This window comes from Aplidium turbinatum, chromosome 5 (assembly GCF_918807975.1).
Source record: "Aplidium turbinatum chromosome 5, kaAplTurb1.1, whole genome shotgun sequence".
Taxonomy (NCBI): domain Eukaryota; kingdom Metazoa; phylum Chordata; class Ascidiacea; order Aplousobranchia; family Polyclinidae; genus Aplidium; species Aplidium turbinatum.
In genome coordinates, this window is record NC_137476.1 from 27465192 (window position 1) to 27484217 (window position 19026).

At 35.2% G+C, this 19026-nt stretch overlaps 1 protein-coding gene across 2 annotated transcripts in view; it reads right to left on the bottom strand.

Moving 5' to 3' along the window:
- Positions 1-13837, bottom strand: part of LOC145769863 (high affinity cAMP-specific and IBMX-insensitive 3',5'-cyclic phosphodiesterase 8A-like) — a 30014-nt gene extending 16177 nt beyond the window's left edge. The window contains exons 1-7 of one of the 2 annotated variants that reach the window (XM_082581406.1): positions 13726-13837; positions 12013-12210; positions 11006-11065; positions 8948-9135; positions 7605-7664; positions 2288-2345; positions 922-1010 (exon numbers count right to left, since the gene is read on the bottom strand). In XM_082581406.1, coding sequence (XP_082437532.1) covers positions 922-1010; positions 2288-2345; positions 7605-7664; positions 8948-9135; positions 11006-11065; positions 12013-12210; positions 13726-13803 — 731 coding nt within the window. In that variant the 5' untranslated portion in view covers positions 13804-13837. Of the gene's footprint in view, positions 1-921; positions 1011-2287; positions 2346-7538; positions 7665-8947; positions 9136-11005; positions 11066-12012; positions 12211-13725 lie in introns of both variants that reach the window. The other variant, XM_082581405.1, reaches the window with a different exon arrangement.
- Positions 13838-19026: the final 5189 nt, after the last annotated feature.

Consider the following 19026-nt stretch of genomic DNA (forward strand, 5'->3'; position numbering starts at 1 on the left):
ACGCGACAAGCACAATCGGTAGTTTTTACATTGATTCAATGTCTGCAGACCTAAAACTAATATTAAAAAGGAATCTAATAGCGGATTAAACAAGAGAAAGATACACCTGCGCAGTTTACACCTACACAGTTTTCTAAATTACGCACGTTTAGGAATCATGATCAATAAAAAAGTGAAACTACTTTTTATCATCACGTTCTAATACACAAGGTACCAGTAGCAGCAAATCCTTTGTCATGACTACCCAAGATCAACCGAGTACAAAGCGATTAATAATTGATTTTCTTTCAGACATTTTTTATGCAGCTTTTTCCAAATCAATGAGATAAAATTTATTAATATCATGCCATTACTGTCTTGGATTTGAGATCAACAAGCAGAAATACAAAAATATTAACTGTTTGTTACAAATGCCAATGTGTTGACCAGATATTATTTTCTTGTTTTCCTATAGGATTATAATTATCATCAAAATTTCAATTTTCTTTTCTTAAAAACCCACAATCTTTTTCATGTAATGAATAAAATATATCAGTAAACTGACAAATCATATCACACATACAGGATTTTGCTTGGCAACAAAACAAACATGGAAACAAAAGCATTGGGTTTGACCTAATCAGTTTTTTTTTGAGATTTTCAAGTTTTAGAAATGGAAGCATCTTAGCCAACAGCAACTAGCCATCAAATTGTGGCTGAACACTGAACAGTTGTCCCGTGTAGCTAGCCTAAGTCCATTCTTCTTGAATTGATTACAGATGTTAAATCAACATAAAAGAACGATTTTGCCAACTGGGGTAATTTGGAACTGTCGGCCCGTTGGGCCAACAGTGCCTGTTGCACATTCTTATTGTACCTTCACTTTACAACATATGATGAAACCTATATATATGCTGTAAGAGCATCTGCTAATGTAATTACCGAAATTTCAATTGCAGTGTTAAAGGTCCAGCTTCAAGTTGCAGAATTTCATCTTCTATTTCTTCGGTATTTGTTGTGTCATTCAGTAGCTGTTGCAAAAAGTTTGGAAAAATATACTGAGTGATAAGTTCGTATTTGGCAATCCACAGAGACACAAACTTCCACAACATGTTTTTTTTTTAAATTAAAGAGTCAAGTTTAAAAGTAGGTCTACTCTCATGTCAAAAAGTGCAGTTTTTGAGAAAAAAAAGATTTCAAGTTTTGGGAAGCTGCAGAAAATCTGGGATTGAGCAATTTTATCCAGAATATCATGGCAAAATCTTTGACCATTTAAGTACCTAGTTAGCACACTCAAATTTTTAAAACTGTTGATTAAATATTTTAATGCCTTCAATTCGTTTTGCCAACATAGTGCAGTGCTGAGCGGTTTATGCTTACATGTCGTGTTAGGCTATCACACTGGAAGCATTGAGATGAGTGTACTTTCTTCTTAAAGCATAAGATTAACTAAAGGCCACTGAAATGGTCTGTTTCATTAAAAAACAGGTCAGTGTTGCATTTACATGCAAATATTTTATATAAAATTAAAATTTATTATTAAAATAGGACCACGTTGAGGTACTTTGCTTTATATCCTTTTTCCAATTATTCTGTAACTGTATTTAAGAAGATGATTTAAAACTGAAATAAGGATCAACAAAGAATATTGAAGTATTCTTGCTCAAGTATAATTACAGAGTAAATATTTACAACATTTTGTCCAATCAGCTGTGGATACTAATTTTCACAGTTCAAACCAAGTCAAGCCCTGAGTGGATTTTATAAGATAAACAAGAAAAAAAACGTTGATGATAACTAACTACCCAAGACACCTCATTAGTTATTCAATTACAGTAATATTGTATGATTTGCAAGCAATGAAAGATAACCATTATCATTAGAACAAATTGAAAAGCATAAACTAAGTTATAAGTCTTACAGGTCGCAACAATTAAAGGCAAAAAAGTGTTAATACAGTTACATTTTAATTGTAGAAGCTGTAGTTCGGATACACAGCAGTGGAGAAGTACATCGTTTTTTTTTTTTTTGTAGAATATATACAGTAGTAGATAGCCGAAACTTAGCAATACAGTGTTTACCTGAAAAGATGGAGGGTGTTGGCTGTATTTGTTTAGTTGTAAAACTTTTGATGTGACCATTAAAAATGTGTTACAAGATGTGACCTTTGGGCAATTTGGAAAAGCTTGAAATATGCTCAGAATGTCCAAACCTTGAAAGCTACTTTGATCACAATTGGAAACTCTTCAATAAGTGAACTTTCAAAAGCTGGGACAACAAATTATGGAAGGTGATATATTTGACTTACCCGATCATACCCAGCATGCAATAAATCACGTGTCGATGAAATTTCATCAACTTGGTTCCTAAATCAAATAAAGTTTATAGAAGCATACTGATGACGCACACAAAAGTATAAGAAAGGAAATTTTAATGGAACAGCCACTTCTTCTATAGTTTACTCAGAATGAGAAAATATTTTCTATTTTCAATTTCTGAAAAGCTAAGGTCTTTATGTTTTCATTTTTTTGGCATGTTTGGATATGAAGCAGCCACAATACAACCTGCTGAAGGCTTTCAAATAATGAACAATAACAAAGCGAAGAAATAATATCTTCCTCGAACCTCGTAAACACATGTCGCTGTAACAAACAATGAAATCGCTGCACAAAGCGATTGCGCTTCATCAAGACTTAGGTTACCTAAAGAAGCATCGCTTAAAAATTTGACCATAAGATTCACTAAAAGGCCACATTGTATGTAAATCTCACATCAATGTACATTACACTGACAAAAAGTAGAAAAAAAAAACTTTTTATCAAAAAACTTAAAAGTGACAACTTAGAAATTTGAAACAAAAAATCTATCCAACATATTTGCTTAGATGTAATATGAGCTTTTCCAAATATGAATCATCAACAATGGAATACTTGATAGTGGGTAAATTGAACTATGTAGGCTATTGGATACTAAAAGCACTGATCCAGCTGAGCCCAATTTGTTTGAATAGAAACGCTTTCTTGGCAACCAGATTTTTAAAACATTCTACAATGTGTCGAAAAGGGATTAAATTGCAGTAAAATAGAGTTTATCACATAACTATGATATGATGTTTAACGTGAAAGTTAATATTGAAATAATTTTGTGTTTTTACTGATTGACGATGAACTTCGTGCATGCATTTACCACTGGAATGGTTGCATTATAACATAGACAAGAAGTAGTCTATGAATCAAAACAAATATAGTTAATCTCCTGCCCAGCATTGCAGGTTGTGAGCTTAGGCAAGAGCTAAAAACTTCACATTTAGAATCCACACAGTGAGCTTAGTCAACAATTGAGAGCATATGCCTGTGTGCTTTGGCCAGACGATGAATAAACACGGTTGAGTTTGACCTGACTTGGATAACCTTAACCTCAATTTTCATTACCAAACACAAGTCTGAGTACAGGAAGAAAAAGGTTGTATGATATTGTGGCTGCTTCAAACAGGGTATTTTGGAAAAATCATTTCATTCCAATGCATTTGTATGCATGATTCAAAACTGCATGTCCTAAGTGACAATTTCCGTACAAAAACAATTAAAGAAACTTCAACAAAGTTAACAAATAACTACAAAAACTATTTAAAAACAAAGCTTCTGTGTGCAATGTGCATATGTGAAGACAGATGCACTACACAGTACACATGACTTCATAAAAAGCTCAATGCTTCACTTGAAGTGAAAAAAATGGTGTTTACATTACTTCTTCTTTTTGAAGATTTAATTAATGCTAATATATACATAAAAGGAGTTTTTCTGCATTAATTATTGAAGCCACACAGCAGATCTGACATCATATGCTTGATACATGATAAGCTAAATAGGGTACTAATTTTTAAAATTTAATGAAACTAAGGCTAATCACCTAAAAGCTAATTGCATTTTTGAATAAATGATGTCGGATGCTTAAATTTGTCTTAACCATCACCTTTAGCATACTGCGCAGACTAAAGTACCATTAGAATATTCTATACAACGTAGGAAAATTACAATTAATATTTGATGGTAAAACTTCATTTATAAATTTAACATCAATATATACATCAGGAACTCAAAAGAACTGAAAAACCAATGTCACGAAAATCAATTCAAAGATAAATTGATTTAACAATTTCTTTGTTTTCCTTATTCTATTATATATACTATGTTTGCATAACAGAATTTTTTTACAAGTTGTATAAAAGTAAAAGTTTATAATAATAATAAATATTAATAATATATACATATATAATAATCATATATAAATCTATATAAAGAGTATCAAATATAGTTATATTAACCTAAAAACCTTAACATTCTGTTTCAGCCTTTCTGAGATCATCAGGTTCTTATTGAAATACATTCATATAAAAGGGTATAGTATACGCAACATAAAATTGCAAAGACAGTTAATGGAACACAAAAACATAACATATATTTACAAAAAAACAAGGTATACTAGTGCATGCCGTGCAGGAAAAAATCAACTGAAAAGTGATCTTTTTAATTAAATATTAACCTTTGACTTAGAAAGTAAAAGTGAAAAAGAAAAAACAGCAAAAATATTGTTTTGAAAACCTTTTTTTCAGAAGTGCATGAAGTTCAACAGCAAGAATAGTGTTTCACACGACATTTTGGCGCGGCCGACCTGACGCGAGACAATTGACGGTGACCCACCTGTCGCAGAGACATCTCCCGTAAGGATTACTTGATGTGAATTCTACATCATTTTTCGAATACTTTATGCAACCTCAAAACTTTTTGTTGATCTTACAAGTCCGATATTTACGCTTTCCAATCAACCAAATAATAACAAAGCTACTTTAAATTTAAAGTATATCATATTCAAGCTACACTAGAATAGATTGATGTTGTAACCTTTTGGTGTCTGCTTAGTGCTTAGCTTGGGTTTTCTTGTTTCAAATACATTTTGGATAACTTTTAGCATCACAGCAAGTGCCTAGTAAAACAATTGTGATGGGAATTAAATATATAGGTAAACAAAAGTATCTGTAGAAGGCAAGGTATGCTTCATGGTAAAGTAGAATTTGCGTCAAGTAGTCTCGCGATGAGATGTCCTTGCGACAGGTCGGGCGCAGTCAGTTGTCTCGCGTCAGATGGGCTGCGACAGAATGTCCTGATTCCAAAATAGTGCCACTTTCATCTTCGATGTAGCAAGTAGCCTTGAAGTTCGGTAGAGACACAGCAAAGCAATGTTATTGTGAAACACTGACATCTTGTCAAGGTCCCTTGTCAGTTGTCACCCCAGATGCATCTCTTGCTTTTGTATTGATTGACTAGAGTTTTAAAGTCAAAAAGAACTTATTTTGAATGAAAATATCTTTAAAAAACACCAAATGCTGGAATGAATACGGTACTATAGTCTATGAGAACACTTTACAGGTCAAGACTGTAAATCACTGTCCTACGAACTGTAAGCTTATGAAGTAGTATTGCATTTACGCAGCAAATGGAGACTTTTTTAGCCTTAATATTGAACAATGAAACATGATAGCACAGTAAATCATGTAAGCCAAGACATAAAGAAGCCTTGCCCGTACTCTATAAAGCACTGATTGAAAATCACTGCTCTACATAACGAGAGGAACTGAAAAAAGAAATTTAGAGCAGCGTGTAAGGTAAAATTAAAGGAAAACGAAAATGTTACATTTTGTAAGAAAAAGCGGAATTTCCATTGTGAAAGAAAAAATAAAGCAGTAGATAGCCTAGATGTATGATATATGAAAAAGAAGCAGCATACCTGTGAAGAGTAAAAAAGCGTGGGAAATCTGCGTAGGGTTTTTCTATAGAAAAACTCAGGTTGAAAGTTTGAAACGTGTATTGCGTCCAGTCCTTTACTTTAATGTTTAATAAACCAAAGAAATCTCAGCTATACTGCAGAAGTAGATGTTAATGCATAATTTTTTTTAACAAATTACATGTTAGAGCTGGGCTCCGATTTGAAAATTTTAATAGCTGATACAGAAATGTTTCTTGAATGGTTGGAGTACAACTAAGTACAACTTTGCAATGCAAGAAAAAAACGATATAATATAACAACGTTGTTCTGTTGTCCTCAGGTAATCCAAGCGTAAAATGAAGTGGTCACTTTGAAGTCTTGTATTAACCTCACTTGCATAGGTTTTACCAAAACCAATACTGTTGGTGGGCGCACTTGAAACCATAGGTGCACTGAATCAGGTCACTAGTTTATAATTCGAATTTTGAAACCTTTATCACTGTGCTTTCCTAGATTAACAGAAGGCGAGAACGTTATATCAAAATTCGTGATATGTGAAGACTTATGTAGTAATCGGTGCACGTTTTAACACCAGTGTCCATAAGAATATAAAAAACGACTGATACGCAGTCTGGGTTCTTGATATGCATCTTTTGCTTGCTGATTATGTGAATGTAGACACCACTGAAAATTATTGAATCATTCCATCTACTTAAGACTATGATCTAGATTCCCACCTGACTTTTATAAACAAATACTCATTCAAACAATAGAAATATGGATCAATATCAATTTTTTTCTGAGCAACTTTGTCAGGGTAATATCGTTTTGGAAATAGGCTACAACTAAAGATTCAGACTTGTTGATATGCGATGAGCATCACCATTTAACCAGAGTCTACTAAAACTTGAAAGATGTTGTGACATCAAATTTACTCTGTTCATTTTGATGTCATAAGTAAAAGAAAACATGCAATTATGTGAAGACCAAGGAAAGATAAACTGCTCGTGGCAATGGCACAGCCAGCAATATTTGATTTGTTTACATAGTTCAACGTCGTTAGACGTCGACGTTCAGCGACGTTAACAAAACAATTTTGTGAGGTGAAAGGAGTCTGAAATTACAGGGTTGAAGTGAAACCGCACAGTGAGGTTTAAACTGTTTAGAAAACAGCTTTTTGGCAAAATTCGAAATATTTACGGACAACCGAGGTTACAAACTCACTTCCAAGCGCAACCAACTGGACAGGCAACAACAATTCAAGTTATAATGAAAAGTTTCTGAAGTAATTTTTTTATCATTATATATTTACTTTATTCAATCAAAAGCAAAAACCATGTTTTCGAATATCAGGTATAAAAATAAATACAATTAACCTTATCTGTTTTTTGAAGAAAGTCCTAAAAAGTCCAAAGAGCCCTAATAAAAACTTGACATAACAACAAAAAGTATACATAATATATGTGTGATGTGTATTGTGTATTTTGTTTCATGCATCAAAGATAAAGTGCGAGCAGTGTTATATACATACCCATTTATCAAGATAAGAAATGATCCAAGTTTTTCTTTTACAACACGCACAACAAAACAATTTTCTTCAAAATTAAACAAACTGAACTGCCGAGAACGAAGATTTCCACTTAAGTAAACAATTGACTTTCAAGCGGCCGTCATTGCAGTGCCTTGCCAGAAAGTTGCCAAATTTGCATGAAATAGCAAATTGGGAAATAAAAGATAAACAATCCATGACAATTTGACAAAACACCAATTCTCTTCTTGGCCATGCACTAGTATACCTTGTGTAAAAATCGCAACTTAAAAAGCAAGGCAGTTTCACAGTGGATGCTTGCGGGGTTTTGTACCTGCTGTTCATTACAGCAATTATGGTGGTGAAGCTCCCGATATATGTTCCTCGCAGTGACCTATAAACATTTAAAACAGTGTTACTCGAACGAGCTGTATCAAAACACTTAATTTTAATACTTTCTGCTATATACAGTATACCGAATAATCTATGAGGGAGTGTACACAACTTGTAATAGTATGTTTGACATTTGGATAAAATTGTGGTTTAAAAACGGGACTTTGCGACAGTTGCCAATACAGTATAGCGAAATCTCAGCATAGCCGACTTCGACAATCTACAATATAATAATGTCAGCATAGTACGAATTCTACTTGAAGAAAAATAGTAGCAATTATCATATGGATTTTAGAAGAACAATAGCAGTGAAATTAACGTAAAGGTGACAGAGAATCAGTCGCTCAGCTACTTCCAATAGCACGAAGCTAATATCACAATTGCTAAATTTATTTAATGGATGAGCAAAGGACAAAAGTTCACTTCTTGAAAATGTTATTAATTTCAACACAATCAATGCCAAGCGCAAGGAAACTGTTACAAAAACAATCAAGTTCGATTCCGTCTTTAGTTCTTCTGGTGTAAACAAAAGACTCACAATTGAGATTACTGCAGTAAAAAATAAATGCCCATAGACAATCAACGGCAATGACTCAGTAAATAACAATTTCATCAAAAAAGCATTCCATGACAGGCCAAAGATCTTCTTTGCAAATGGTGTCATGCATTTGTTGTTTAAAGACGGATTCCATCTCCGCTTTGGCTTTTAGGACTGGGTGCCTTCCTTACAACAATTGAGTTTCTATTGATTGTCATTAATGCAGTTGAATAAGCAGAAATGAACTGAAAGAACGGTTAAGGGAAAACAAAAAAAGAATTGCTTCTGGGTCGGCACACCTTCATTTTGCGATATTTTTATATTTGTTAGATCGAGAACAAAGCAAAATATTAGAATGTTTTATGCATTAGCACTACTTAAAAACTGCAGCCAAGAAAACAAGATGCCACTGAAGTAGAAACTAAATACTTTAAGCTCTACAAAATTTCCAGTACGTTTGTGCAAAAATTGCTTTCAAGTAGTAAGTCACAACATGTTCATAACTCATATCTATAGAAAGTGTGAACTTTCTCATTGAGAGTTTCACGAAGAGGTGTAGAAAAAATAAATAAACTGAGTGTTAGAAATTAGTTAATGCTAATATCTGGTAGAAAGGTTTCGTTTTCTTTTGTATATATTTCTTCTTATTTTCCCCTAAGATTTCTTCTTAGCCATTTAAAAACATGATAAGAATGGAAAGTATTATCATGACTGATATGATACAAGCATTTTAATAAACATGGCACCTGCACAATGCCTCAGAGTCGCTGCTGTTACGTTGGTTTTCGATGACCACCAAATGGTGTTGGCTTCTCCGAAAGTGTTCTAGAGCACTGTCGTCATTAATCGCAACGTCATACTGAAATCCGAGTTTGTCGAGCGCCGTCTGCCAAGCTCTGCACAGGTCATCTTTCTTGGAAAACACTAAAAGCGCCTAAAGAAAATTCAATTCATTACGTCTTGCAACATTGCCTTCATCACCAAAGCAAGAGTTTAGGCTACGTACTGAGATACAATATTATAATGGTTTCTCAAGTTTTGGTAGTGAAGAAAGATTGCATTTTGAAGGCCTTCGTCTCCTAAAAAAAATCATTTCTGATGTAGATGTGGACGAAAGCTTGCGAATGCCAGTTAAATTTAATTTACTGCTGAGCTGAAAAATGATGAGAAATTTCCCCTCCTATGGTCAGTTTGATCAATGGTTGACTAGGCTAACGTTTGCATGGTGTGGTGTGTACAAAAAAGGCCGTTGACCAATAAGATGTTAAAAAGTTTAAAAACAGGGACTTGTTGAGTCTTAATTTTGTAATAGATGAAATTACATAAATCAAGAGCCGAAACAAACCAAAAAAAAAACAATGCAGTTGCCGATGTGCTGCGACTAAAAGCAATGACTCGAGAAATTACAATGCAGTCTGGCCTGCTGCACTCAACACCACGGAATGGCCCGTTTCGGCGAGTCCGATTCGGCGAGTCCGATTCGACTAGTCCGATTCGGCGAGTCCCCTATTCGGCGAGAGCCTTTTTCGGCGAGTGCCCTATTCGGCGAGTTTTTGAAATTTTTAAAAGGAAATTATCGGGTACCGTAGCCTAATTACAATTGCCGTTTTTACATCGTTTTAACGTCGCTAAACGTTGAAATCGTGCAGAAAGGAATAAAAATAAAATGTTTGAACTACCGTATTATTAATTAAAATTCGTCATGTCAGTTCAGTTGTTTTTATTTCTGACCATCATATGAAAAACAATACACGTCAACATAGCAAAGGTAGAAGCGACAAAACGCGAACGTTAAAACGTGCTTGAATTCGTCATGTCAGTTCAGTTGTTTTTCTTCCTAATCATGATATCAAAAACAATACACGTCAACATAGCAAAGGTGTAGAAAAAGGTAGAAGCGACAAAACGCAAACGTTAAAACGTGCTTGTGACCGAAGTAAGTTAGTCAGTTGAAAGAAATTTGGCAAGGTCGCAATTGTTTTTGATATGATGGTCAGAAATAAAAACAACTGAACTGACATGACGAATTTTAATTTAATAATACGGTAGTTCAAACATTTTATTTTTATTCCTTTCTGCACGATTTCAACGTTTAGCGACGTTAAAACGATGTAAAAACGGCAATTGTAATTAGGCTACGGTACCCGATAATTTCCTTTTAAAAATTTCAAAAACTCGCCGAATAGGGCACTCGCCGAAAAAGGCTCTCGCCGAATAGGGAACTCGCCGAATCGGACTCGCCGAATAGTAGCAGACCCCAACACCACGTACCGTATTCTGTCAAATGGAAGGCTGTCATGTTGTGCAGGAAGATTGAAGATGATTACATTATCCTGATATGACAATGATGGCTCTTGGTGCCAATTCAGTTTTCAACAAACGACCACTATTGCAAAAGTACAAACGCTACACTGCTCGCTACAAAAACCGAAATCCTGATAACAGGGTGAATTTGAGTAACGATATTAAAGTCGTGCAAAAACGTAACTAGCTGCAACCAAACTGGTGCACTCAACTCTATTAAATGTGTGGACACTGGACAGGATAGAACATATATATATATATAAATGATTAAAATGCATTTAATAAAAATAAGCTAGTGGTCTTAATTTAAGGAAGGAACACAAGCTATCTAAAAAGTACAGGGACCAGCATAAAATTTTGTTAAACTTTAGCATCGCCATATTCCATGACATGTACATTGTTGTACAACAACACTGTTTATACTTTTAAATTCAAAAGGCTACAAACTCAGGTCAAAAATCTTTTTAAAAAACAAGTAGCCTATTCAATTATAATCTTACATTGAACTGTGGTTTGGTGATTCTCATCGATCCAATTTCCAGATTGGAGCTCGGTGAATTCTAAAGACAGAAATTTTTTAACAGTCTTTGTTCATAAAAATGTGACATCACATCACAAAGATGCAAGTTACTCTCTCTAACCACGGGCCTGCTACTATTCGGTGAGTCCGATTCGGTGAGTCCGATTCGGTGAGTCCGATTCGGTGAGTCTGATTCGGTGAGTTCCTAACCTCTAACCCCTAACCCTAAAACGGCAATGATAATTAGGCCACGGTACCCGATAATTAAAAAAAAAAATTGAAAAAATCCCCCGTTAAGGGATCGGACTCACCGAATCGGACTCACCGAAACAGGCCATTCTGCTAACCTCAACTTATTACATTATATATATATAAAAAGTTGGATGATATGCAATATGTATCAGTAAAAAATGCCACTGTGAAAGTTAGCCAGTTGGCTATTTCCAATAAAAGGTGAATGAAATCACCATGGAAAATAAATAAGAAAAAAAAGAAATATTTTCTCACAGGAGTCGAACAGACAAAATATTATATATACAGTATGTACTGTATATCTAAAAATCCAAAATGGAAGTTCTGCAATAACGTAAATAGAAGTTCTGTAATAACAATGCATATAAGAAAGGAATGGTAGGCTACTTGGTTATCACAGTTTAGTTAGGATACTTAAAATGGTATGAAACTTAATATTTCATCAGTTGAAAGTTTAAAACAAAATTTATCACCTAGAGTGAAAATAACCACACTTGATATACAAGTGTGTTCATAAAATTTATTTTATAGGCTACCGGTTTGGTATTGTACATAATGCAGCTTTTAAGATATCATATATATATATATACAATAAATAAATCATTTGACAAGTGGTTCTGATAGCCATTAGCCAAATGCCTGTTTTTACACTTTGACTCCATTTTAAGTCCACTTTTCATTACGGATCTTCAATTACACTGTGGTAAAAATAAATACAACAAAGTTTTTACTCACAGTCATTAAATTGTCTTGTCCATCCATGTGCATATCCATTCTTTGGCACCATGGAATAATATTATTTTGCGTTTTCAAAGGGCAACTATCCACAAGATCACCGCCCTTTATATCTAGACTTTGGCTATGAACTTTACAAGAGTGATGGTTTTCTGGTGGCAAATGACTACAAATCGAAACGCTGCCGTTTGAAAGTAACTGAAATTGAAGTAAAATTTAACAAACATTAAGTTTCAAAACATACGTACGCAAGTGTAAAAAACACAATACAGTCAAACTCCGATACTATGCCACCCTTTGGGACCGAGAGAAAATGGCATAGTAGCAAGAGTTTGTAAAAACAGCCTTGTGACGTGACCATGTAATGCCACGTTGTGTTGTACGATTATAATTGTACGAGGAAATCCAATCTGAGCCAGATGATGTTAATCTGCTCGAGATCTGGGAAGCGCTGCCTGCCGAGGAAAAGATGCACCAGAACAAAGAGATCAAGCTGTCTTGACTTTCTTGAAGCTGATGAGCGCCTCAAGACTGGTGGATCTTTCACACTGGATGAGATTGCGAAGCAGATGTTGCGCAGCGAGGAGCCGGTGGAAAGCGAAGATGATGAAATAACTGTTGAGGAGGAAATCGTTTCATTCGAGGACGCCCAGGCCCAGCGGGCATGGAGCACTGTCTGGAAGTTAATGCAACAGAGAAGCGGGAAGCCCAGTGTGATGTGATCAACTAGCTAGACGACGAGGTGTGCGAAATTCGCCAAAAGAACATGCGCCAGCTGATGATTCCTCATAGTTTTGGGCTGACCTACAGTAGATAACTTGAGAGAACACATTATTACATGCATTGCACATAAATATACTTTTGCCGTTTTACAACCGTTTAATCGTTTCGTTAATACAGTAATACTTTACTCTCATGTGGCATAGTAAATATATTTTCTATTGAATTTAGCTGGTGACAATCAAAAGTGGTATAGTAGCGAGGGTGGCATAATAGCAAGGTGGCATAATATCGAAGTTTGGCTGTAAGTTAAAGCAAAAACAATCCTTAATGTTTGCCTTCAAATAATTATCAAGTAATAATGAAACCTCAGTGACCAGTGACCACTACAAGATTCAAATAATAGTGCTAGCAACTTTTGTTTTGTTAAAAAAATGAAGAAAAAAACAGAAAAGAAAGGTGGAATATTTACCACAACAAAAACTCTCAAAGTGCAGTTTAAAAGCCAAATCTTAAATTAAAAAGCTATGCCGTAGTTGTAAAAAACAAGCCTAAAAAAGCTACCCACAAATCTCAAATACAGACTCAAAAAACAAGCTTGATTTGTGGGAAAATTGCAAAGTTGTGCAAGTTTGTCATTCATTGTGCAATTACATTCTCCTTTTGTGTGTGCAAGCTCATCTTATGTTTTATTGTGCTAATCATGTAAAATATTGAGCATAAAAGGGAGCTAAATTTACACTTTTGAACTAACTTTATAGTGCAGCAATCTGGAAACTAGAGTGTTCAGTGTTCACATTAGTGAAACAAAATACATTGTTACACCATAAAAATTAATTTAGAACATGCCAAAGTGACCATGATAATGAGATAGTCTTATGCGTTCTACTGTCTATAAGAAGTTATAGGAAAAACTTAGAGTAACAATATCAACACACCATGACTTCTAAAATCTACGTCTAGCATATAAGCATTATTATACAAAAAACTTACCAAGTTGTTAGATTTACTTGATTTTCTTCCAGGATAAAATTTACAACCACACATGAAAAAGCTTGTGGATACTCCCATGCCACAGGCTCTTTATTCCATGCAATAAATCGGCATTAAAGTTTGCATGAAACACTTTAATTGCAGTTTCTGTATGCATCTTTTATTTCCTAAACTCCATAAGTAACTACAATTGTAAAAATAAGGGTAGCTTGGAGAAAGATCAACACCAGAGTAAGACACAACTCCAAGAGTGCAACGTAGGCCTACATCAGTGGTTCTCAACCTTTTTTCTTTCGTGGCCCATTAAGTTTTTATGTAAGTAAAAACTACAAAATAGGTTCCGTTTATAAACAAAAAGCAGCAGAACATATTTCAAAACAGATTATTTACTCAACCGACGAATAGTGAGATGCTTGCTCCTGAACATTATTAACCAACATGTCAATTTTTGGAAGGGTTGAAGATGGCGCACAACGCATACCACCTTCCACGTCAAGTTGGAATGTTGCTGGAATACCCCTGTTGAATCCAAGCGCTGTCGCTTCACACTATCTTCTTTTCATCTTTATCATTATCACACATCTTTATCCTTGTAATTTGGATGAACTTTTTCCAGGGTGAAATTAGAGTTTTGATGGCCTCAATGAATGATGACTGAGAACTTTAGAACATAATACTGTTACAGACAATTTTCACCAAATCAAACGTCATATAAAAACCGTTATGGTCTACTTAACCTAGCTGGAATCTTACGTCATGGAAATTGCTAGAAAATGTCCAAATATTGCACCATCGTTCGTAAGACCTGATGTAACATTGTATCACCACCTTTGAACACCTGTTTGAATTGCGTGACAATGTCTTTCATTATTGCGTCACAGTTACTGCGTACGTGAGTTTGAGATATCGCAAATTATTCTAGTCATTCGTAAAATGGTTGCTTGAAAGTTGGTAGCATATTTCACTGTTTGCTTAGTGCTTGCCAGCTGGATAAAATTTCCGTCTTTTATCTAAGTAGTTTGTTGTATTGACAAGTTTTTAGTGGTGTATTGCGTTGCACCCCATTTTTGATAGCCGCGGCTAATTTTACAGAAATACACTTTTTGAATAGACGTTTCAAAGGAGTGTTTCTGTTTCGGTCATTACATACAGACAAACAGATCCGGGAATCTTATGTTACAATTTTCCCACGAAGAGATTATGGTTTACCGCTGTGACCAAATACACATTGCCTTTTTTTCTTCTCTGTTATCAAAAATTGATGTAAATCCACACTGAATGTAATTTTCATCAAACTTATTAAAGCCTCAAGTATTATCAATTCCTCCCCAAAATAATCCAGAAAATAAAATGCTGCACGTACTAAAAAACGGATCTGCAAAAATTCAAGTAGGCTACCACTTTTAAAGATAGCTTAATTGTAACCACAAACTAGTTTATTACATCAAAAAGTGTTGTAAAAACAGAGTTGGTGTAAAACTTTGTGTTGCAATAAAAAAAAATGATGATTGCCACTTTGTAGTTGAAAACAGCAGCATCATTCATTGTTACTAAACAAACACACAAGTGTAAAATTAAGTACACTGTCAAAAATGAAGCAAAATGTTTCAATAAATCACTCAGTTTTTTAAATAAGTCTGTGGCCCACCTCAAAATGCCTCTATGGCCCACTGGTTGAGAACCGCTGGCCTACATCATAATTAGAGCCTATTGCACTTAGCTATTGTATCACATGTTAGTATAATTAGTCTGATATTAATGGCAGGAGCTGGTATACAAGTCCCCCCCTGGTAACTCATGACAAAGACAGGACTCGACCAAACATATAGGGTGAAACTACTTTACCTTTGCTTTACTGTTCACACACTTCAATTCACATGTTTTGGTCAATTCCTCTTTGTCATGAGTTACCAAGGGGGGGGGGGGGGACTTGTATAGCAGCTCCGAATGACAATATATCAACATAAGGTTGACCAAATTCATCAAATTTTGACTCCTAGAAGTTTCAGATTACAAGTTTTGGTTTAAAATTAAACTTCTGTTTTAAACCATCTTTTTTCATGACCACAGAAGAAATTCAATACTGTACTACCGTATATAATTGTTTGACTGGTTGAGTGAGTGGCCTAATGTGATTACTTCGGAATATTGCATTACTTTTTTACTTTTAGAGGAGTAGCCTACATATAACTAACTCATCATAAGCTGAGGAAAATAGAGGCCTAGTCCGTGCTTTCTCAACCTAAAAAGGGGCAAGCCTATTGTCTGGTAGTTGCTGGTAAACGTTGCAACACACGCCTTGTCTTAATCATTCACATCAGCAAACAAATATATAAAGAAAAAAAAAACATTTTCAAGTACACATCATCATCATCATCATAATCCATCGTCGGTTTGTTCCCCACTAGTGGGGGTGGCTGATTGTTTCCGCGCAGCAATTGTTTTTATCCCTTTTCTCCATTTCACCCTGTCCCTTGCATCTTCCTCCTTCAGTCCGATTTTTTTTAATTCATCCTTCACTTGTTGTTTCCACGTTCTTCTTGGACGACCGCGTTTCCTCTTCCCATCCACCTTTAGATCTAGTGCCTTTCTAAGAAAACTTCCTTCCTCCCTCCTTATCACATGTCCATACCATCTTACTCCATTTGCCCTTGCCATTTGGTCTATGGTCTCTCTCATCTCTAGCATATCCAACAATTCTTCAGTCATTTTTTCCCTTCTCGTTTTCATGAGTCAGTATCCAACTTTCTATTCTCGGACTGACTTGTAAGACTAAACTATTTATTTTACCTAGCCGAGTTCTGATCTCAAGGCAAGTACAGTGACACTGTACAAATGGTCCAACCTGTTGAGCAGCAATATTCCATCAGTGTGAGGCATTGTGCACAAAGCTGCAGACACCGGTGTTCCAGTGTACACATCGCTACGATAGAGCAAATAAAAACCAACGTCAGAGCCGCTGTTTACTTAGCAGTCTATGTTATTCCATTATGTTAAAATGATTAACTTGACTTCTAAAAGGCGAGCTAGCCAATTCACATACATGCTAATATGTTTCTTGGCAGCTTGAAATGACGAAGACATTATATTAACATTCATTATCGGACAAAACACACCTTTGAAAAATTGTAGCTCAATAATCTGAATGGGTAAGCCCTGTGTACAAAAACGTCAAACGGTACCGTACTCAACCTCCTTTTATTCTTGTGCCCTTTTGATATCCCTTTATTGACGTCATCGTACGTCACACAGTTACGCAGTTTGCGCTTAATCTCTCGTAACGGAAAAAGGTTTGCTGCTCTGCTAACATTGCAATAAATCCTCAGCAAGATATTTTTAGAAGACACATTACATCGACTTTCAAATAAATTGTGCATTTTCTATGATTTCTGTTGCATTCTTTGAAAGTTTTGAATTTTTGGAAAATGCTTGATTGGTATTCTTTTTCTTTCACGTGAGACAGGATTGTTCAGATTTCAAAATTAACTGATTGAACCTTTATCCTCGGACTGACAAAACCTGAGATTGGTTATCTCCAGTAGCGTAGCAACGCAATATGCCGCCCTTGGATTTTTGCACGAAACGCCGCCCCTAAACCCCTTGACACCGTCGTAACAGCTAATTAAAATTCCACACAACAGAAGAATTAAAGCAGTTTTGTTTAATATATTTGAAAGTTCAAAATAAAACCACTTCTTACTCAGACAGCTGAAGGATTCTTTGTCTCCTTTAATTACTCTAATCGCTGGCTTGAATGGGCCTTCTTTATTCTGAAACCTTTCGGGCCCTAGTTTGATTATCTCAACTTTCATGTTATGAGTTAATGTTTCTGGCCAAATAGTCACATCGTTATGAGAATAATAGATATCATCTATTTTATCTTGATCTGACAGTGTTTCATTCACAGGCTTTCAATGATCACTTTGTTATTGTTTTGCTTGAGGTATAGCCTACACTTCTTTTTCCGTCTCAATTTGAGGTAGCCTATCGTAGAGATATACTGTGCGAATCTCTTCTGTTTTTTTTTTTAGCATAGGCAATTTTAACGAACTTCGAAATGACTACTTCATTCTTTTTAGTTCCTCTTCTCTAGCTTTCTTTTTCTTTCTAAAAAAATCTTCACTTTCTTTTACTCTCGTCATAGTTAAAAATTAACTTAAAAAAATTGCAACTTAAATCTTGTTCTGGAATCTTTCTGCAGCACATTGGTTAAAAACAATAACCATAATTGCAAATTTGCTGAGTTAAGCTAAGTGATCTATTTCAGACCTGAAACTTTAAACCTTTCACTAATCTAACCCATCTTCACACATGAAGATGGAGGAATCCCCTCTATCTACCACAGACAGATAGTAAAGGTGGCAGTTGACTCGATGACCTCACGGTCTATTCCTGTCTCCTCCGGAAAGTGAAATAAACATTTCGTTTGACCCCAATGAAATGTAGTCCAAAAAAACAATCTCTCTAACGAAAGTAGAAGAAGAAGTGAAATAAACTTAAAACTATCTGAAGTTAACTACCGTACCAAAGCTAAATTGACTGAGCAATGCTATAGCTTACAAGTTACAACCGACATTCTATCATTACTTCAACAGCACGAATATTATTAACCGTAGGAGAGATGTGGGACCTTTCGGACACGGGGACCAATCGGACAGCGGCATATTTCTGATACCACGTGACCGTGACGCGCTCTTTTTCTTATATGGAACCGAGATTTCAATCTTTATCAGACCACATGTTTTTGTAAACATTAAGCAAGAGGTGTAAATTTGTAAAGAGAAAAGTGATTTTCATGCTTCAAAGTAAAAATAGTGAACCAGATACTTTTAGAGTTTTGAGGCATTTTTTAAATATTCTTGTAACTTTATTTATGCTGTTTGGTTAAGTTTGTTTAATGGTTACAGAAGGAAGAGAGTTTAGATAAAAACGCCTTTCTCACTTCAGAAAAATTTGTAAGTTTGGTCAAAATGGAGGTCAGGGGACCTTTCGGACATGATAAAGAGATTGTCCGAAAGGTCCCCACTGTTCCAAACGCTCTAATAAAAATAGATGCAGGAATGCAATAATTACAGATACTCCAGAAAAAGAAATTATTCTTTCACGTCGCAACAAGCTGCCGGCAAAACGCCCAAAAAGAGCCGTTTCTTCCACCAGCGAAAGTGATATATTTGTAGGCTACACTTATCATTGGACACTGTAAGTGACGATGATTTTATCTTAAGTGGAATAAGTGAAATCTCAGGTGATCCACCTTCTTTGGAGCACAAGGTGGAAGTTGGAGATTTTGCAGTCATTAAA